Below are 23,281 nucleotides of genomic sequence, written 5' to 3'. Positions count from 1 at the left end.
AGTTATATTGTGAAGAAGTACAGCAGAAGTACTAAAAGTACCCACTGAGGATACATGGATGAAGATTTTCTTGATTTTTTGTTTGTTTAGTCATTGCGCTGTCCTTGTTTAAAATTGTTCCAAGTTGCAATACTTGTACCATATTGTATCGTATCTTATAACAAAACAAGTATTGACTTTTTGTAGGTTAATACGAGGAATTGTTAAACCTTTGAAAGGTGAAATTTCCCTCGGCCTTCGGCCTCGTTGAATATCACATTTCTCAGGTTTAACAATTCCTCGTATTAACCTATAAAAAGTCAATATTTGTATAGAGTTAATACCGTCATATATTCGGCTCATTTGTGCCATGGGGAAGGAGGTAACTAATAAGTATATGTGTACATTGCAGGTGGCAGTCATCCATTGATTTAGAGAGATATTAATAAAGGGAAGTGTTGATATTCATTTGATGATCTCTGAATGAAGATGTTGGGATAATGTAATGTACCGCGCCGTATAGAGAGTACTCCTTTGCATGCAGGTGAGTAATTAAAAGTCGCACAAGTTTGACAAATTCTTTTTCATGATCAAAAGGGTAAATATGTGATGTATCACACATTGAGCCGTTAATTAATTCCGGTGAAGATTCAACTCAAGAAATACAATATAAAATGAGTCATTTATTCTATATCATTCTAATAATTATAGTCAATGATAAACTCAAAACTTTTTGTTTTCTGCAGAAATTGAATGTTGTCATTGATAGAGCATTATGTTATTTAAGTTATTAAAAGTATTCAGTTAAGTTTGATACGTATCAACGCCAATAGCCAAATGTCAAGTGAGAGTGATTGAATAAGACATTCCGTGCTAGTTGTCAGTCGATATTTAGACAACAGCAATGTACCTGACAAAAACACCAATCCAATTGGCCTGATAACCTAAAAAGACCGGACACTGGCCATTATAACTGACGTGACTGGTTATGGCAGAAAACGACTTGTATTGGGCTGTGTCCAGTAGGTTAGTGCCCTATCTTTCCTCACAGGGAAATTATGTACACACCAATTTTCTGTCTTTCTGTCTAATTTTGATTTTTTACGATGAAGTCAATGAGTATGGCAGGAGACTGGATCAATATGGAGTGACAAGGCAGTCTAAACAATTCTATGTACTCTATGGAAGTAATGGTGCGATCAATATAGGACAGTACACGAGTTGAGATATGATAAGGATGTGTCTCCGGCCACTAGAGGACAGTACACGAGTTGAGATATGATAAGGATGTGTCTCCGGCCAATAGAGGACAGTACACGAGTTGAGATATGATAAGGATATGTCTTCGGCCAATAGAGGACAGTGCACGAGTTGAGATATGATTAGGATATTTCCCCGGCCACTAGAGGACAATACACGAGTCAAGATATGATAAGGATATGTCTCCGGCCACTAGAGCACAGTACACGAGTTGAGATATGATAAGGATATGTCTCCGGCCACTAGAGGACAGTGCACGAGTTGAGATATGATAAGGATATGTCTCCGGCCACTATAGGACAGTGCACGAGTTGAGATATGATAAGGATATGTCTCCGGCCCATAAAAGATAGTACACGAGTTGAGATATGATAAGGATATGTCTCCGGCCTATAGAGGACAGTACACGAGTAGAGATATGATAAGGATGTGTCTCCGGCCTATACAGGACAATTCGCGAATTGAGATATGATAAGGATATGTCTTCGGCCTATATAGGACAATACACGAGTAGAGATATGATAATGATATGTGTCCGGCCTACAAAAGACAGTGCGTGGATTGAGATATGATAACAATATGTCTCCGGCCACTAGAGGACAGTACACGAGTTGAGATATCATAAGGATATGTCTTCGGCCAATAAAGGACAGTACACCAGTTGAGATATGATAAGGATATGTCTTCGGCCACTAGAGGACAGTACACGAGTAGAGATATGATAAGGATATGTCTTCGGCCAATACAGGACAATATACGAGATGAGATATGATAAGGACATGTCTCCGGCCACTAGAGGACAGCACAAGAGTTGAAATATAAGGTTATGTCTCCGGCCACTAGAGGACAGTACACGAGATGAGATATGATAAGTATATGTCTGCGGCCACTAGAGGACAGTACACGAGTTGAGATATGATAAGGATATGTCTTCGGCCTTTAGAGGACAGTGCACGCGTTGAGATATGGTAAGGACATGTCTTCGGCCAATAGAGGACAGTGCACGAGTTGAGATATGATAAGGTTGTGTCTCCGGCCACTAGAGGACAGTACACGAGTTGAGATATGATAAGGATATGTCTTCGGCCTAAAGAGGACAGTGCACGAGGTGAGATATGATAAGGATATGTCTCCGGCCTATATAGGACAGTACAACAGTAGAGATATGATAAGGATATGTCTTTGGCCAATGGAGGACAGTACACGAATTGAGATATGATAAGGATATGTCTTTGGCCTATAGAGGACAGTGCACGAGGTGAGATATGATAAGGATGTGTCTCCGGCCACAAGAGGACAGTACACGAGTTGAGATATGATAAGGATATGTCTTCGGGCTATAGAGGACAGTACACGAGATGAGATATGCTAAGGATGTGTCTCCGGCCACTAAAGGACAGTGTACGAGTTGAGATATGATAAGGATATGTGTCCGGCCTACAAAGGACAGTGCGTGGATTGAGATATGATAACAATATGTCTTCGGCCTATAGAGGACAGTTCACGAGATGAGATATGATAAAATTGTGTCTTCGGCCACTAGAGGACAGTACGCGAGATGAGATATGATAAAATTGTGTCTTTGGCCACTAGAGGACAGTACGCGAGATGAGATATGATAAGGATATGTCTCCGGTCACAAGAGGACAGTTCACGAAATGAAATATGATAAGGATATGTCTCTGGCCAATAGAGAATAGTTAACGAGATGAAATATGATAAGGATATGTCTCCGGCCACTAGAGGACAGCACAAGAGTTGAAATATAAGGTTATGTCTCCGGCCACTAGAGGACAGTACACGAGATGAGATATGATAAGTATATGTCTGCGGCCACTAGAGGACAGTACACGAGTTGAGATATGATAAGGATATGTCTTCGGCCTTTAGAGGACAGTGCACGCGTTGAGATATGGTAAGGACATGTCTTCGGCCAATAGAGGACAGTGCACGAGTTGAGATATGATAAGGATATGTCTCCGGCCACTAGAGGACAGTACACGAGTTGAGATATGATAAGGATATGTCTTCGGCCTATAGAGGACAGTGCACGAGTTGAGATATGATATGGATATGTCTTCGGCCTATAGAGGACAGTGCACGAGGTGAGATATGATAAGGATATGTCTTCGGCCAATAGAGGACAGTGCACGAGTTGAGATATGATAAGGATATGTCTTCGGCCAATAGAGGACAGTACACGAGTTGAGATATGATAAGGATATGTGTCCGGCCTACAAAGGACAGTGCGTGGATTGAGATATGATAACAATATGTCTTCGGCCTATAGAGGACAGTTCACGAGATGAGATATGATAAAATTGTGTCTTCGGCCACTAGAGGACAGTACGCGAGATGAGATATGATAAAATTGTGTCTTCGGCCACAAGATGACAGTTCACGAAATGAGATATGATAAGGATATGTCTCTGGCCAATAGAGAATATAGGTTAACGAGATGAAATATGTTAAGGATATGTCTCCGGCCACTAGAGGACAGCACAAGAGTTGAAATATAAGGTTATGTCTCCGGCCATTAGAGGACAGTACACGAGATGAGATATGATAAGGATATGTTTCCGGCCACTAGAGGACAGTTCACGAGATGAGATATAAGGATATGTCTTCGGCCTATAGAGGACAGTGCACGAGTTGAGATATGATAAGGATATGTCTCCGGCCACTAAAGGACAGTACACGAGTTGAGATATGATAAGGATATGTCTTCGGCCTATATAGGACAGTACACGAGTTGAGATATGATAAGGATATGTCTTCGGGCTATAGAGGACAGTACACGAGATGAGATATGCTAAGGATGTGTCTCCGGCCACTAAAGGACAGTGCACGAGTTGAGATATGATAAGGATGTGCCTCCGGCCACTAGAGGACAATGTACGAGTTGAGATATGATAAGGATATGTGTCCGGCCTACAAAGGACAGTGCGTGGATTGAGATATGATAACAATATGTCTTCGGCCTATAGAGGACAGTTCACGAGATGAGATATGATAAAATTGTGTCTTCGGCCACTAGAGGACAGTACGCGAGATGAGATATGATAAAATTGTGTCTTCGGCCACTAGAGGACAGTACGCGTGATGAAATATGATAAGGATATGTTTCTGGCCAATAGAGAATAGTTAACGAGATGAAATATGATAAGGATATGTCTCCGGCCACTAGAGGACAGCACAAGAGTTGAAATATAAGGTTATGTCTCCGGCCACTAGAGGACAGTACACGAGTTGAGATATGATAAGGATATGTCTTCGGCCACTAGAGGACAGTACGCGAGATGAGATATGATAAGGATATGTCTCCGGCACAAGAGGACAGTTCACGAAATGAGATATCATAAGGATATGTCTCTGGCCAATAGAGAATAGTTAACGAGATGAAATATGTTAAGGATATGTCTCCGGCCACTAGAGGACAGCACAAGAGTTGAAATATAAGGATATGTCTCCGGCCAATAGAGGACAGTGCACGAGTTGAGATATGATAAGGATATGTCTTCGGCCAATAGAGGACAGTACACGAGTTGAGATATGATAAGGATATGTCTCCGGCCAATAGAGGACAGTACACGAGTTGAGATATGATAAGGATATGTCTTCGGCCAATAGAGGACAGTGCACGAGTTGAGATATGATAAGGATATGTCTTCGGCCAATAGAGGACAGTACACGAGTTGAGATATGATAAGGATATGTCTTCGGCCAATAGAGGACAGTACACGAGTAGAGATATGATAAGGATGTGTCTCCGGCCTATAGAGGATAGTGCTCGAGTTGAGATATGATAAGGATATGTCTTCGGCCAATAGAGGACAATGCACGAGTTGAGATATGATAAGGATATGTCTTCGGCCAATAGAGGACAGTGCACGAGTTGAGATATGATAAGGATATGTCTCCGGCCACTAGAGGACAGTACACGAGTTGAGATATGATAAGGATGTGTCTCCGGCCACTAGAGGACAGTACACGAGTTGAGATATGATAAGGATATGTCTTCGGCCTAAAGAGGACAGTGCACGAGGTGAGATATGATAAGGATATGTCTCCGGCCTATATAGGACAGTACAACAGTAGAGATATGATAAGGATATGTCTTTGGCCAATGGAGGACAGTACACGAGTTGAGATATGATAAGGATATGTCTTTGGCCTATAGAGGACAGTGCACGAGGTGAGATATGATAAGGATGTGTCTCCGGTCACAAGAGGACAGTACACGAGTTGAGATATGATAAGTCTTCGGGCTATAGAGGACAGTACACGAGATGAGATATGCTAAGGATGTGTCTCCGGCCACAAAAGGACAGTGCACGAGTTGAGATATGATAAGGATATGTGTCCGGCCTACAAAGGACAGTGCGTGGATTGAGATATGATAACAATATGTCTTCGGCCTATAGAGGACAGTTCACGAGATGAGATATGATAAAATTGTGTCTTCGGCCACTAGAGGACAGTACGCGAGATGAGATATGATAAGGATATGTCTTCGGCCAATAGAGGACAGTGCACGAGTTGAGATATGATAAGGATATGTCTTCGGCCAATAGAGGACAGTGCACGAGTTGAGATATGATAAGGATATGTCTCCGGCCACTAGAGGACAGTACACGAGTTGAGATATGATAAGGATATGTCTCCGGCCACTAGAGGACAGTACACGAGTTGAGATATGATAAGGATATGTCTTCGGCCAATAGAGGACAGTGCACGAGTTGAGATATGATAAGGATATGTCTTCGGCCAATAGAGGACAGTGCACGAGTTGAGATATGATAAGGATATGTCTTCGGCCTATAGAGGACAGTGCACGAGTTGAGATATGATAAGGATATGTCTTCGGCCAATAGAGGACAGTGCACGAGTTGAGATATGATAAGGATGTGTCTCCGGCCAATAGAGGACAGTACACCAGTTGAGATATGATAACGATATGTCTTCGGACAATAGAGGACAGTGCACGAGTTGAGATATGATATGGATATGTCTTCGGCCTATAGAGGACAGTGCACGAGGTGAGATATGATAAGGATATGTCTCCGGTCACAAGAGGACAGTACACGAGTTGAGATATGATAAGGATATGTCTTCGGGCTATAGAGGACAGTACACGAGATGAGATATGCTAAGGATGTGTCTCCGGCCACAAAAGGACAGTGCACGAGTTGAGATATGATAAGGATATGTGTCCGGCCTACAAAGGACAGTGCGTGGATTGAGATATGATAACAATATGTCTTCGGCCTATAGAGGACAGTTCACGAGATGAGATATGGATAAGGATATGTCTTCGGCCAATAGAGGACAGTTCACGAGATGAGATATGATAAAATTGTGTCTTCGGCCACTAGAGGACAGTACGCGAGATGAGATATGATAAGGATATGTCTCCGGCCACAAGAGGACAGTTCACGAAATGAGATATCATAAGGATATGTCTCTGGCCAATAGAGAATAGTTAACGAGATGAAATATGTTAAGGATATGTCTCCGGCCACTAGAGGACAGCACACGAGATGAGATATGATAAGGATATGTTTCCGGCCACTAGAGGACAGTGCACGAGTTGAGATATGATAAGGATATGTCTTCGGCCAATAGAGGACAGTACACGAGTTGAGATATGATAAGGATATGTCTTCGGCCAATAGAGGACAGTGCACGAGTTGAGATATGATAAGGATATGTCTTCGGCCAATAGAGGACAGTGCACGAGTTGAGATATGATAAGGATATGTCTCCGGCCAATAGAGGACAGTACACGAGTTGAGATATGATAAGGATATGTCTTCGGCCAATAGAGGACAGTGCACGAGTTGAGATATGATAAGGATATGTCTTCGGCCTATATAGGACAGTACACGAGTTGAGATATGATAAGGATATGTCTTCGGCCAATAGAGGACAGTACACGAGTTGAGATATGATAAGGATATGTCTTCGGCCAATAGAGGACAGTGCACGAGTTGAGATATGATAAGGATGTGTCTCCGGCCAATAGAGGACAGTACACGAGTTGAGATATGATAAGGATATGTCTTCGGCCAATAGAGGACAGTACACGAGTTGAGATATGATAAGGATGTGCCTCCGGCCACTAGAGGACAGTGTACGAGTTGAGATATGATAAGGATATGTGTCCGGCCTACAAAGGACAGTGCGTGGATTGAGATATGATAACAATATGTCTTCGGCCTATAGAGGACAGTTCACGAGATGAGATATGATAAAATTGTGTCTTCGGCCACTAGAGGACAGTACGCGAGATGAGATATGATAAGGATATGTCTTCGGCCATGTCTTTATGATAAGGATATGTCTCCGGCCACAAGAGGACAGTTCACGAAATGAGATATCATAAGGATATGTCTCTGGCCAATAGAGAATAGTTAACGAGATGAAATATGTTAAGGATATGTCTCCGGCCACTAGAGGACAGCACAAGAGTTGAAATATAAGGTTATGTCTCCGGCCACTAGAGGACAGTACACGAGATGAGATATGATAAGGATATGTCTCCGGCCACTAGAGGACAGTTCACGAGTTGAGATATGATAAGGATATGTCTTCGGCCAATAGAGGACAGTGCACGAGTTGAGATATGATAAGGATATGTCTTCGGCCAATAGAGGACAGTACACGAGTTGAGATATGATAAGGATATGTCTTCGGCCTTTAGAGGACAGTGCACGAGTTGAGATATGATAAGGATATGTCTTCGGCCAATAGAGGACAGTGCACGAGTTGAGATATGATAAGGATATGTCTCCGGCCACTAGAGGACAGTACACGAGTTGAGATATGATAAGGATATGTCTTCGGCCTATAGAGGACAGTGCACGAGTTGAGATATGATAAGGATATGTCTTCGGCCAATAGAGGACAGTGCACGAGTTGAGATATGATAAGGATATGTCTTCGGCCAATAGAGGACAGTGCACGAGTTGAGATATGATAAGGATATGTCTTCGGCCAATAGAGGACAGTGCACGAGTTGAGATATGATAAGGATATGTCTTCGGCCAATAGAGGACAGTACACGAGTTGAGATATGATAAGGATATGTCTCCGGCCAATAGAGGACAGTACACGAGTTGAGATATGATAAGGATATGTCTTCGGCCAATAGAGGACAGTGCACGAGTTGAGATATGATAAGGATATGTCTTCGGCCAATAGAGGACAGTGCACGAGTTGAGATATGATAAGGATATGTCTCCGGCCACTAGAGGACAGTTCACGAGTTGAGATATTATAAGGATATGTCTTCGGCCACTATAGGACAGTGCACGAGTTGAGATATGATAAGGATATGTCTTCGGCCTATAGAGGATAGTACACGAGTTGAGATATGATAAGGATATGTCTCCGGCCACTAGAGGACAGTACACGAGTTGAGATATGATAAGGATATGTCTTCGGCCAATAGAGGACAGTACACGAGTTGAGATATGAAAAGGATATTCTCTGGCCACTATAGGACAGTGTACGAGTTGAGATATGATAAGGATATGTCTTCGGCCTATATAGGACAGTACAAGAGTAGAGATATGATAAGGATATGTCTTCGGCCAATGGAAGACAGTACACGAGTTGAGATATGATAAGGATATGTCTTCGGGCTATAGAGGACAGTACACGAGATGAGATATGCTAAGGATGTGTCTCCGGCCACTAAAGGACAGTGCACGAGTTGAGATATGATAAGGATGTGCCTCCGGCCACTAGAGGACAGTGTACGAGTTGAGATATGATAAGGATATGTGTCCGGCCTACAAAGGACAGTGCGTGGATTGAGATATGATAACAATATGTCTTCGGCCTATAGAGGACAGTTCACGAGATGAGATATGATAAAATTGTGTCTTCGGCCACTAGAGGACAGTACGCGAGATGAGATATGATAAGGATATGTCTTCGGCCACAAGAGGACAGTTCACGAAATGAGATATCATAAGGATATGTCTCTGGCCAATAGAGAATAGTTAACGAGATGAAATATGTTAAGGATATGTCTTCGGCCACTAGAGGACAGTGCACGAGTTGAGATATGATAAGGATATGTCTCCGGCCACTAGAGGACAGTACACGAGTTGAGATATGATAAGGATATGTCTTCGGCCAATAGAGGACAGTGCACGAGTTGAGATATGATAAGGATATGTCTTCGGCCAATAGAGGACAGTTCACGAGTTGAGATATGATAAGGATATGTCTCTGGCCAATAGAGAATAGTTAACGAGATGAAATATGATAAGGATATGTCTCCGGACACTAGAGGACAGCACAAGAGTTGAAATATAAGGTTATGTCTCCGGCCACTAGAGGACAGTACACGAGATGAGATGTGATAAGTATATGTCTGCGGTCACTAGAGGACAGTACACGAGTTGAGATATGATAAGGATATGTCTTCGGCCTTTAGAGGACAGTGCACGCGTTGAGATATGGTAAGGACATGTCTTCGGCCAATAGAGGACAGTGCACGAGTTGAGATATGATAAGGTTGTGTCTCCGGCCACTAGAGGACAGTACACGAGTTGAGATATGATAAGGATATGTCTTCGGCCTAAAGAGGACAGTGCACGAGGTGAGATATGATAAGGATATGTCTCCGGCCTATATAGGACAGTACAACAGTAGAGATATGATAAGGATATGTCTTTGGCCAATGGAGGACAGTACACGAATTGAGATATGATAAGGATATGTCTTTGGCCTATAGAGGACAGTGCACGAGGTGAGATATGATAAGGATTAAATTAAGTCTATAAAAGTGGTAGTTTCTGCTCCTGCTTAGCGTTCAGCATACAGGGAGTGGGACGACTGGTTGGCCCGTTGTCAGTATAATGTGACCGGGTGGGGTGTGTTGCTTGGTGTCTTCGGCGGCATGCTTCAGTGATATAGCACTATAAAAAGGGCAACAGTTCCACTATACAAGAAGACATATGATAAGGATGTGTCTCCGGTCACAAGAGGACAGTACACGAGTTGAGATATGATAAGGATATGTCTTCGGGCTATAGAGGACAGTACACGAGATGAGATATGCTAAGGATGTGTCTCCGGCCACTAGAGGACAGTGCACGAGTTGAGATATGATAAGGATATGTGTCCGGCCTACAAAGGACAGTGCGTGGATTGAGATATGATAACAATATGTCTTCGGCCAATAGAGGACAGTTCACGAGATGAGATATGATAAAATTGTGTCTTCGGCCACTAGAGGACAGTACGCGAGATGAGATATGATAAGGATATGTCTCCGGCCACAAGAGGACAGTTCACGAAATGAGATATCATAAGGATATGTCTCTGGCCAATAGAGAATAGTTAACGAGATGAAATATGTTAAGGATATGTCTCCGGCCACTAGAGGACAGCACAAGAGTTGAAATATAAGGTTATGTCTCCGGCCACTAGAGGACAGTACACGAGATGAGATATGATAAGGATATGTTTCCGGCCACTAGAGGACAGTACACGAGATGAGATATGATAAGGATATGTTTCCGGCCACTAGAGGACAGTTCACGAGATGAGATATAAGGAAATGTTCGGCCTATAGAGGACAGTGCACGAGTTGAGATATGATAAGGATATGTCTCCGGCCACTAGAGGACAGTACACGAGTGCACGAGTTGAGATATGATAAGGATATGTCTCCGGCCACTAGAGGACAGTACACGAGTAGAGATATGATAAGGATGTGTCTTCGGCCAATAGAGGACAGTACACGAGTTGAGATATGATAAGGATGTGTCTCCGGCCAATAGAGGACAGTACACGAGTTGAGATATGATAAGGATATGTCTTCGGCCAATAGAGGACAGTGCACGAGTTGAGATATGATAAGGATATGTCTTCGGCCAATAGAGGACAGTGCACGAGTTGAGATATGATAAGGATATGTCTCCGGCCAATAGAGGACAGTACACGAGTTGAGATATGATAAGGATATGTCTTCGGCCTAAAGAGGACAGTGCACGAGGTGAGATATGATAAGGACATGTCTCCGGCCACTAGAGGACAGTGCACGAGTAGAGATATCATAAGAATATGTATTCGGCCTATAGAGATAGTACACGATTAGGATATGTCTCCAGGTTTTTTGACATTTTATTTTTCTGACATATTTAATCCCTTTTTAAGCATTAAAATTTTTGTTATGGCCAATGTAGATGCCATACCTTTGCAGACATTTGTTAACGCATTGTTGATTAGTAATCTGCTGTTGCCCACAATGGATCGTGAAAGGCGACTAAATATGGGCAATTTTACGAGAATTTTATAGGTAACGTCTCTCTTGATATCATTGTTTGTTGGATTAATTAACGTCCTAATAATAGCCAAGGTCATTTAAGGAGCATACAACTGTACCAGGTATGCAGTGTGAAGCGTGTATGTAGTGCACAGTGCGTGTTTTGAGAAACTGCTATATAAACGTATTGTGTCTTCTTTTATAGTGAAACTCTTCCCTTTTATAGAAGACACCAACCAACCCACCCCACCCGGTCACATTATAAGCACAACGGACAAACCAGTCGTCCCACTCCCGGTATGCTAAGCAGGAGCAGAATATACCACTGTTATATATAGACTTTGACGTGTCTCGCCTATGGGGACAGAACGCAGAGCCTTCCTTACGGGAGTAGACTATGTTTGTCTCGCTCATGGGGACATAGCCCAGAGCCTTCCTCACAGGGGCGAGCTGTCAATTGTAGGCCAAAATTGACGCGGAGTCAAGGGAAACGTTAGGAAAAATAAAGTCACTAGGAAGAAAAAAAAAGATAATATTCTGAAATTAGTCGCCTTGTACAATTATGCATTAAGGGCAGCAGGTACAATTCTAACGCTCCTATCTACAGGACAGGGATTTAATCCACAAGATAAAACGGCCATTTTTACGTGATCATCTGACGTTACATTTTAAACGTTTTTTTGGTCACGTTTGTCGGGTCGCATGCTGGATGGGGTTAGGCGGGGGACAGGTGTTAATGCATTGTGTGGTCAGGTTGTTAAAGTACATGTGTTCTCATAATGTTTAGAGCGTGTGTTTTGGTAGACTACGGTACGTTTTTTTGTTGTCTCTCCTTCTAATAACGGGTAATTAAAGTCAATGTTTAAGATTCATAGGTCGCTGACACATGCCGCCAAAGACACCACATAGTACACGTTACCCTTTCACATTTAAAGGACAAACCAGTCGTTTCACTTAGACTTCAGAAAGAAAGAAAGTCATTTATAGTAAAATAGGTAAAAATACTGTCCAATTTATTCGCCATCACGTTCAATTGGCATGGTAGAGAGTAAGTGGTCTGGCTAGTGATCATAGCTGTTAAACAAAGAAAATATAGGAAAGGATGCGAAGCAATAAAAAGGTAACCAGCAAAGCAAACACAATGATAAGTAACAATCATTTATCAACCAATATCAGGGGAAATGGTGTGAACAACAAACACAACATAACAACGAGAAAAAACGAGAAAACTAGCGAAGACAAAAGGAATAACATTGAAAATTCATGGAAAAATAGAGTTAGCCACCAAAACAGTGAGTTTTAAATAAAATGGCGTATACAACAAAGAAATATTGGTAAACAACCACCGCAACAACAACAACAACAAAAACCCGGGAAAAGAAAAAAAATGAGTAGCCATCTTTGAATGAGCAGAAAGTGGCTACCGAACGATCGCCGATGAATAACGGTGACTGTTCGTTTTCTACTAACGCTTGACTCTGAACACGTGAACATGACTTATTAATCACATGCACATTTAGCTTTTAAGTTACAGCAAACAATATGTGCTCATCCCAGTAATCAGTCTCACCTTTCAAAGCATTGTCAATCATTTGACAAGAAATCGATAGATTACTCATATGCATAAAGCCATGGAATTGCGCAATTTAGTCCGACTGTTTCCTGTAATCAATATTCGGAAAATATTCATTAGTAATAATTAGCATTCAAATCTATTTTAAAAGTGGTCGTTATTCAAGTAAACGATTTTAGATATACGGTTTGATCCTAATGGCCAGTTCACAAGTGGGGATATGAACGTGGCACATATTTGGGAATATGGTATCGTTCAGACAAAGTTCACAATACGGTCTCCGCGGTTTGCATATAAAAAGCAGATTCCTGAGATATGCATATTTAATATCCACTTGAAGATGATAATCAGCTTTAACATATTGAGGAGATTTTAGTAGGATACACTTTTACTTCATCGAGTGAAAATAAAGAGTCTATGCAATAGACGATTTTTTACACGATTCAATTTTACCGCCTTATACGCCATATATCTGTTTAGGTAGCTACTGTTGTAGCGGAAAAGATATCACCTTCTGACTGACTTTTCCGCTACTGCAAGGTCCCTCTATAAAGGTGTGGGAAACCAAATCAGGTACGACCGACCATCAATTATGTCTTGTCAAAAAATATTCCGATCAAACACGGCTTTGACACATACCTGGGTGTTAGTAGGGGATGTTATTCTAGCTGTAGACGTCCAGTTTTTAACTTTTTAACCATTATTTAATCAGATAGATGCATTTGAATCCAATGTTGACAATTTCTCGGCTAAAATCGAGCGACATTTTGTAAACTACCGCCGCGCATGCGCCAGTCTCCGAGAACATTACTTGTGAGGCCCATTAGGGGTGATGATATTTCCATTATGTCTTGCAGGCCTACAAATGTTCATACAACACATACAATGGATAGACAAGCAATTTGATTATAAATATATATAAAAACATGAAAAAGAGGAAAAGAACTTTTTTTATTTTATTCTTTAAGTTAAAAAGATGTAAAAAAAAAAAAAAAAACATAGTTTGTTTGAAAAACTGTTCAATTCATCATCAGCATCTGTATTTTTTGGAAAGTTTTATTTTTTATTGTTTTTATTTTTAGAATGATTAATTATTATCTTTTATGTCAAACTTATTGAATTTATATTTATTTGGAAAGTGCATACATGTGTTTCCATTTTTTTTCAAAACTCAACTGCAGGATTTTTCTGTAGTTTGTTAACATGTACATGTAAGCCCTACAACATTAAACATAATAAACCAAGCTAATTATAAAGTTTAAACTTGATTTGAATTGTAGGTGATTTTCTTTGATGTCAAATTAAATTCTGATTGATTGGAAATGGAAGATATTCTTGATGTTTTCTTCATCAACACACATTAACATGGTAAAGTTATTTGGAAATGCAGAATATAATTTATATAAAATGTGGCTTGTGTATCGACAGAAGAAATGCACGTGTATGAAATTTTATTGATATTGATTATAAGTATATAAAGATTATATGTATTGACATATTCATTTATGAATTATAAAAAATATGAGAACAGAGAAAATCACGAATAGTTTCTGATGCTAGAATTTATAAGAATATTTCCACAAATTTCCATTCTAAAAGATAATGTCAAAGTCAAAATTGTATTACCCATGCGTTCTACTATTTATAAATATACATGTACTGTGTGCATTGTTAAAAAATGCAAAAAAAAAATCAATAAAAAATCATCATGGACAATATGTCAAGACATATTGGAATCAGACAAGATAAGAGTCATTTACTTAAGAAATATATCATTCATTATGAAAAGAAATCTGATACAAATCATTTATTTATTTTATATAGGCCTATATATATTTGTTTAATCTTAAATTAATTTCTTACTACCCATTTCATTTCTCAGAATGCTTAAAGAAACTTAAATATTGTGTATTCATTTTAGTGATTTTACTATTTGATTTCATTTTAAAAATGACATCGCCAAAATACCCGAATTTTTAAGACCTACTCCTTTCATATGACTCATATATGAGTGTCCCCCATGGGGCCTCACAAGTAATGTTCTCGGAGACTGGCGCATGCGCGGCGGTAGTTTACAAAATGTCACTCGATTTTAGCCGAGAAATTGTCAACATTGGATTCAAATGCATCTATCTGATTAAATAATGGTTAAAAAGTTAAAAACTGGACGTCTACAGCTAGAATAACATCCCCTACTAACACCCAGGTATGTGTCAAAGCCGTGTTTGATCGGAATAATTTTTGACAAGACATAATTGATGGTCGGTCGTACCTGATTTGGTTTCCCACACCTTTATAGAGGGACCTTGCAGTAGCGGAAAAGTCAGTCAGAAGGTGATATCTTTTCCGCTACAACAGTAGCTACTGTTTAGGCAGAGGTGTAAACCCTGGGTTGCTTTGTCGTGTACCCGTTATTCTGCCTTTGTGCCCGCGTTCATCATAACAACATTATAATTTTATTTGCCTAAGTGCCCGCGTACATTTAGTAGTTGTTTTGTTGTCATTATGGATTCAATATACTATCCTTATAATCTTAATTTTGTTTTGTTTATTTTTACATTAAGAGCTTCAATTTGTTACCCCTTTATTATTGGAATTTCTGATATAATTTTTATTGAATAATAACAGTTCTTTGACTATATATATAGAGAGAGATAATGTTACTTACAATACCAATTATTTATTTTAAGTAAAAAGGTCGCAGTTACATCATTAATTTCAATGTTTGTTTGCTTTGTTCTTAATAATTGGGAACTTACTCTGGAATTATCAAAGTTCAAGTCTACAATAGCGTCATGTTATTTTATGATACATATTTTGATTTAATTTTAACTAAGGAATTCTTGTGAACTTCATTATTGCTGGCCAAACTTATTTAATTCCAGATACACCATAATGCCTCCTTAGCGTCGAGCTGCCCTGCAAAACCAATATGGCAATGCTACAGTTTCAAAACGGAGTCGAATCAACCAGATGACAGCATCTACAGGCAACATCAGCTTCAAGGGCCGAGACTACTATTCCTGTCTCCAGTTCACCAAAGGTCACGATGTCCTCCTCACAATTACAGGGCCTCATCAGGGAAGCCTTTGAAGCCGACCGGTATGCATGAGGCTCGTGCACAAATTCATCCCCCATGCTAAGCCAATAGATGTGCCTGTGCCCTATGTTTCTGCTGTTCAAACAGCAACAACACCAACCCAGCACCCAGTTTACTGCAACAACTGTGGCTGCCAACATGTCAAGTGCCCCATCCACAACAATGGCCATTGGTGAGGGCATTTTTCCAGCCAACTCTCTCAGTTATTAGGATGACGTAGAGACAGACAATGACAATTCGAGGCATTTCGTAATCTTTACCCTTACATTTAATGGTTTCCGACATTGTTCGCCAAAAGATTTTGGCAAATAAATTTGTGGACATGAGCACGTTAACTGATAAAGAAACTGATGGGAACATGACTATGGTCATCAACACCAACGATGACAAACCATCCTTTCAGCTAGTCAGGAAATCTGGACCACCCAAGACTCTATCAATAGATGAATGGACAAATCATTTCAATATATTTATTGCTATGTTTTGTAGCATAGATGCTAACAAAGAGGTTTTTCTCCAACTGCTTATATACATGTCAATGGTCCGTCATCTGGCAGCAAAACATGCAGACTGGCGATATTATGACAAAACATTTAGAATGTTGATGGCCAACCCTGCATGTCATCTTCGTTGGGATGAATGCCAAATGGAATTGTGGCAGGAGGCCATGTCGCGTCGCGCAAACCTGTCTCAAAATACAAATGTATGTCATCGTTACGCGCGTGGTGAATATTGCAGTGGGTGCAAATTTCTGCACAAATGTGGAGTTTGTGGGGCGAAACATGCCAGCTCTAATTGCCCGGTTTTAGGCTATCAGGGCAACCAAGGGTCATCTACCCATGGCAAGTTTCGTCTCCCTCACTTTCGCTTCCGTGGGCCACGCTTCGGCCAACGATTCAACAATCCATCCAACTACCGCTTCCCCTATCGTGGAATGCCCGCGGGCATCAATGGCGCTTCGGACAATAAAGTAATCTCATCGGTTGATCCACTATTTCTTGCTCGTGCCCTTCAGGGTTATGACCAGGGAAAAGCCTCTTATTTAGTGAATGGTTTTACTGAAGGTTTTCAATTTCATTTTCAAGGTGAGCCATCTCATGAATTCTGCAATAATCTGGTATCGGCTAAAGATATGCCTGAAATTGTTGACGAAAAACTGGCTAAAGAAATACAAGCAGGTCGTATTGCAGGCCCATTTTCAAATCCACCATTTTCAACTTTTCAATTAAGCCCTTTAGGGGTTGTTCTTAAGAAAGAATCCAATAAATTCCGACTCATTCACCACCTTAGTTTTCCAGAGGGTTCTTCTATTAATGACGGTATTCATGAGGAGTTTACCTCGGTTCAGTATCAAACAATTCAGGACGCAATATCTTTCTTGAAACGTACTCCAACACCATTTATGGCCAAATCAGATATTGAATCAGCTTTCAGGATTATTCCAATTCACCCCAGTCAACACCATCTGCTTGGTTTTCATTGGAAATGTCAATTTTATTTCGATAAATGTCTTCACATGGGCCTTGCAGAAAGTTGCAGAATTTTCGAGATGTTTAGCTCTGCTATTGAATTGATCATGTATCAACGAGGTAGAACATCAGCCATTGTCAAAGTTTTGGATGATTTTTTGTTCATTGAACCTTCTTATGAGAAATGTCTTTCGAGTTTACGTGATTTCCAATTACTTTGTTCACAGTTAGGGGTTCCCTTGGCAACAGAAAAAAAACTTTTGGGCCGGATAAAATCCTCCCCTTTCTAGGAATCACTCTTGATGCTATTGTAATGGAATCTCGTCTCCCGCAAGACAAACTATCTAAATGTAAAGCTTTATGCCACGATTCAAATGTCACAAAAAGTCAACCTTAAGGAATTTCAATCTTTAATTGGGACATTACAATTTGCAACTAGTGTCGTGATACCAGGTCGGCCCTTCCTGCGTCGGATGACTTGACCAAGGGCATAAAGAAATCGGGTCATAAAATTAAACTTAACGCGGTTGGGAGAGCTGATATAGCATAATGGGCTAAATTTTTAGACAAATTTAATGGAAAAAACTTCTTCTTGTCAGATATATGGGAGACCTCAGAGACAATTCAGCTTTTTACTGATGCCTCAGCTTCTTTTGATTTTGGGGCTGTATTCAAGGATGAATGGTTGTATGGTGTTTGGGCACCCAACATTACAAAACCTCACATCAATGCCCTAGAGTTATATCCTATTGTCGCTGCTATATATACATGGGGTCATCAAGTAGAAAACACGGCTATCTGGCTATTTACTGATAACATGAGTCTTGTTTCGGTTTTAAAAGGGTGGCGGCAGCTTCATACATTGTGTTATAGGTTATATATATATGAAGCTTTGTGGCGATTCTAAAGCCGCACCTTCACTCATAGTTTTTTGTAAAACCTGATTTTATTGAAAACTTTAATTGAAAGATCATATAATAAAACTTATCGGCCATCTTTTATCATTAAGATGTGCCAAGTATTCGCCATATCCTTGTTGCGTTAATTCCTTGAGTGAACAGAGCTTGCTGCCAGTTAGTTGTGGTAGGAAGCACAAACTAGGGATGTTAGTGCCTACTATTTGAAGAAGTGGAAAAAAACCTTTACGTTTAACACATTTGCACACACTTACAACACACTAACAACACACTTACAACACACTAAAACACTATGCATGAGCACGTGCGTAAATATGGCCTTCGCCTGATACTATGGGAATATACCACGTACGCGACGTATAATGCACGTATATATCCTTCATATTATCGCTTTTTCTTTTCAGACGAACTATAGATCGCAGGTATGTAAAGAACACGTGCGGCAAAAACAAAAAAACGACATCTTGTGACCACGCGATAGCTTTCATATCAAATGATCTGTTACAGCAACCAATTAAGTTTGCCAGTGTAGTAACAACCATATTATACCGACTTCAGGCAAACCAGTACTAATCACAATCCACTCAGACACATTATACAGACTGCAGGAAACGTTAACCGGTACATACTTTAGCCCACACAACCACATAATACCGACTTCAGACAACCAGTACCATTCATGCATAGTCCACTCAGTTACATTATACCGGTCTCAGACAACCAGTACCAATTATTGCCCACTCAGTCATATTATACCGATCTCGGACAACCCGAACCAACCACAGGCCACTCAGTCACATTATACCGACCTCAGACAAACAGTAACAATCACTGCCCACTCAGTCACATTATACCGACCTCAGACAAACCAGTACCAATCACAGGCCACACAGTCACATTATACCGACCTCAGACAAACTAGTAGCAATCACTGCCCACTCTGTCACATTAAACCGACTTCAGACAACCAGTAACAATCACAGTCAACTCAGTTACATTATACCGACGTCAGACGAACCAGTACATACCATAGTTCACTCAGTCAAATTATACCGACTTCAGACAAAACAGTATTATTCACAGCCCACACAGTCATATTATACCGAAGTCGGACAAACCAGTTCCAATAACTTGCCCACTCAGTCACATTACACCGACCTCAAACAAACCAGTACCAATCAAAGTCAATTCAGTCACATTATACCGACCAGCTGCCCCCATTGCATGATCGTAAAAGGCGACTAAATTTAGGATCTTATCTTTTCTCTTCTTCCTAACTGACTTTATCTTTCCTAATGCCTCCCTTGGCACCGCCTCACTTTTGGCCTTGAGTTGAGCGTTCGCCCCTGTGAGGAAGGCTCTGGGCTCTGTCCCCTGGCCGAGACACACCAAAGTCTATAAAAGTGGTAGTTTCTGCTCCTGCTTAGCGTTCAGCATACAGGGAGTGGGACGACTGGTTCGCCCGTTGTCAGTATAATGTGACCGGGTGGGGGGTGTTGCTTGGTGTCTTCGGCGGCATGCTTCAGTGATGTAGCACTATAAAAAGGGCAACAGTTCCCCTATACAAGAAGACACAACACGAACATACCGCAGTCTCCCAGTACACTCACCCGCACAACATACACGCAACACACCGCATACATGGGAGGCCGTCCTTACATGACCTTAGCTGTTAATAGGACGTTAATAAATCAAACAAATTATACCGACGTCTGTCCGGCCACTCAGTCACATTATACCGATCGCAGACAACCAGTAACAATAACTGCCCATTCAGTCACATTATACCGACTTCAGACATCCAGTACCAATTATGGTCCACTCAATCACATTATACTGATCTCAGACAACCAGTACCAATCACAGGCCACTCAGTCACATTATACCTACATGTTGTATCACAGACAACCAGTACCAATCACAGGCCACTCAGTCACATTAAACCGATCTCAGACAACCAGTACCAATCACCGCCCACTTAGTCACATTACACCGACCTCAGACAAACCAGTACCAATCACTGCCCACTCAGTCACATAACACCGACCTCAGAAAAACCAGTACCAATCACTGCCCACTCAGTCACATTACACCGACCTCAGACAAACCAGTACCAATCACTGCCCACTCAGTCACATATTTTACACCGACCTCAGACAAACCAGTACCAATCACAGCCCACTCAGTCACATTATACCGACCTCAGACAAACCAGTACCAATCACAGTCCACTCAGTCACATCACACCGACCTCAGACAAACCAGTACCAATCACTGCCCACTCAGTCACATTACACCGACCTCAGACAAACCAGTACCAATCACAGCCCACTCAATCACAATTTACCGACCTCAGACAAACCAGTACCAATCACCGCCCACTCAGTCACATTACACCGACCTCAGACAAACTAGTACCAATCACTGCCCACTCAGTCACATTACACCGACGTCAGACAAACCAGTACCAATCACCGCCCACTCAGTCACATTACACCGACCTCAGACAAACCAGTACCAATCACTGCCCACTCAGTCACATAACACCGACCTCAGACAAACCAGTACCAATCACTGTCCACTCAGTCACATTATACCGACCTCAGACAAACCAGTACCAATCACAGTATTCTGAGTTACCTTATACCGACTTCAAACATCCAGTACCAATCATGGTCCACTCAGCCACATTATACCGACGTCAGACGAACCAGTACCAATCACTGCCCACTCAGTCACATAACACCGACCTCAGACAAACCAGTACCAATCACTGCCCACTCAGTCACATCATACCGACCTCAGACAAACCAGTACCAATCACAGTATTCTGAGTTACCTTATACCGACTTCAAACATCCAGTACCAATCATGGTCCACTCAGTCACATTATACCGACGTCAGACGAACCAGTACCAATCATGGTCCACTCAGTCACATTATACCGACGTCAGACGAACCAGTACCAATCACAGTATTCTGAGTTACCTTATACCGACTTCAAACATCCAGTACCAATCATGGTCCACTCAGCCACATTATACCGACGTCAGACGAACCAGTACCAATCACAGTATTCTGAGTTACCTTATACCGACTTCAAACATCCAGTACCAATCACAGGCCACTCAGCCACCTTATACCGACTTCAGATAGCCAGTGCCAATCAAAGTCAACTCAGTGACATATCAATCACAGTCCACTCAGTCACAATATACCGACCTCAGGCAAACCAATACCAATCACCGTCGACTCAGTCACATTAAACCGACCTCAGATAAACCAGTACCAATCACCGTCGACTCAGTCACATTAAACCGACCTCAGATAAACCAGTACCAATCACAGTCAACTCAGGCACAGGATACAGACGTCAGAAAACGTTTAACGGAACACATTTCAGCCCACACAGTCACCTTATACCGACTTCAGATAGCCAGCACCAATCACAGTCAACACCGTCATATAATACCTATCTCAGACAAACCAGTACCAATCACAGTCCACTCAGTCACATGATACCGACCTCATACAACGATAACCAGTACCAATCACTGCACACTCAGTCACATTATACCGACCTCAGACAACCCGTACCAATCACAGTTCACTCAGTCACATTACACCGACCTCAGACAAACCAGTACCAATCACAGTCCACTCAGTCACATTACACCGACCTCAGACAAACCAGTACCAATCACAGTCCACTCAGTCACATTACACCGACCTCAGACAAACCAGTACCAATCACAGTCCACTCAGTCACATTACACCGACCTCAGACAAACCAGTACCAATCACAGTTCACTCAGTCACATTACACCGACCTCAGACAAACCAGTACCAATCACAGTCCACTCAGTCACATTATACCGACCTCAGACAAACCAGTACCAATCACAGTTCACTCAGTCACATCACACCGACCTCAGACAAACCAGTACCAATCACTGCCCACTCAGTCACATAACACCGACCTCAGACAAACCAGTACCAATCACTGCCCACTCAGTCACATTATACCGACCTCAGACAAACCAGTACCAATCACAGTATTCTGAGTTACCTTATACCGACTTCAAACATCCAGTACCAATCATGGTCCACTCAGTCACATTATACCGACCTCAGACAAAACAGTACCAATCACAGTCAACTCAGTCACATCATACGTCTTCAGAAAACGTCAACCAGTACTGATTACAGTCCACTCAGTCACATTACACCGACCTCAGATAAACCAGTACCAATCACAGTCAACTCAGTACATATATATCTATAAATTGTAGATTGCATGGGTAATACAGTTTTTACCTTGATTGACATTATCATTTAGTAATGGATATTTGTTGCAAATATTCTTACAAATTCCAGCATTAGAAACTATTGGTGATTATCTCTGTTATTATATTTTTTTATAATTCGTAAATGAATATGTCATGTTGATATCTACAACAGTAGATAGCTACATCCCTAATCACACATAGATGTAGGATGTGATACGCTAAGATACGCTATGCCACGTTAGGCTGTGATAGATTACGGTACGTTGATGTACGCTAGGTCATGCTATGTTTTAGATTAATGTAAATTGATGGATGCAATTCCGTATAAAGCTAGGTTGAGGTATATTGTTATACGTCACAATTAATTTCGAAATAGTTCTCAAGGTTTTTGTTCTGAAGATTATAAGAA

General features: G+C 41.2%; 2 protein-coding genes across 2 annotated transcripts; both read left to right on the top strand.

Annotated features, from left to right (window-relative positions):
* Positions 1 to 259: 259 nt before the first annotated feature.
* Positions 260 to 18,793, top strand: LOC138322841 (uncharacterized). The gene is made up of 2 exons (XM_069266982.1): positions 260 to 523; positions 15,983 to 18,793. The coding sequence occupies exon 2, from the start codon at positions 16,469 to 16,471 to the stop codon at positions 17,954 to 17,956; it is 1,488 nt and encodes a 495-aa protein (XP_069123083.1). The 5' UTR covers positions 260 to 523; positions 15,983 to 16,468; the 3' UTR covers positions 17,957 to 18,793.
* Positions 18,794 to 22,098: 3,305 nt separating this feature from the next.
* On the top strand, positions 22,099 to 22,647 carry LOC138324261 (uncharacterized). The gene has a single exon (XM_069269341.1). It carries the CDS (start codon positions 22,099 to 22,101, stop codon positions 22,645 to 22,647), a length of 549 nt encoding a protein of 182 aa, XP_069125442.1.
* Positions 22,648 to 23,281: the final 634 nt, after the last annotated feature.

This window comes from Argopecten irradians, chromosome 5 (assembly GCF_041381155.1).
Source record: "Argopecten irradians isolate NY chromosome 5, Ai_NY, whole genome shotgun sequence".
NCBI lineage: Eukaryota > Metazoa > Mollusca > Bivalvia > Pectinida > Pectinidae > Argopecten > Argopecten irradians.
Note: the sequence above shows the minus strand (reverse complement) of the source record. Positions and strands in the feature narration are given on the sequence as shown.

Coding starts and splice junctions, on each gene's coding strand:
- LOC138322841 (XM_069266982.1), top strand. CDS start 16,469: ATGGTTTCCGACATTGTTCGCCAAAAGATTTTGGCAAATAAATTTGTG.
- LOC138324261 (XM_069269341.1), top strand. CDS start 22,099: ATGATACCGACCTCATACAACGATAACCAGTACCAATCACTGCACACT.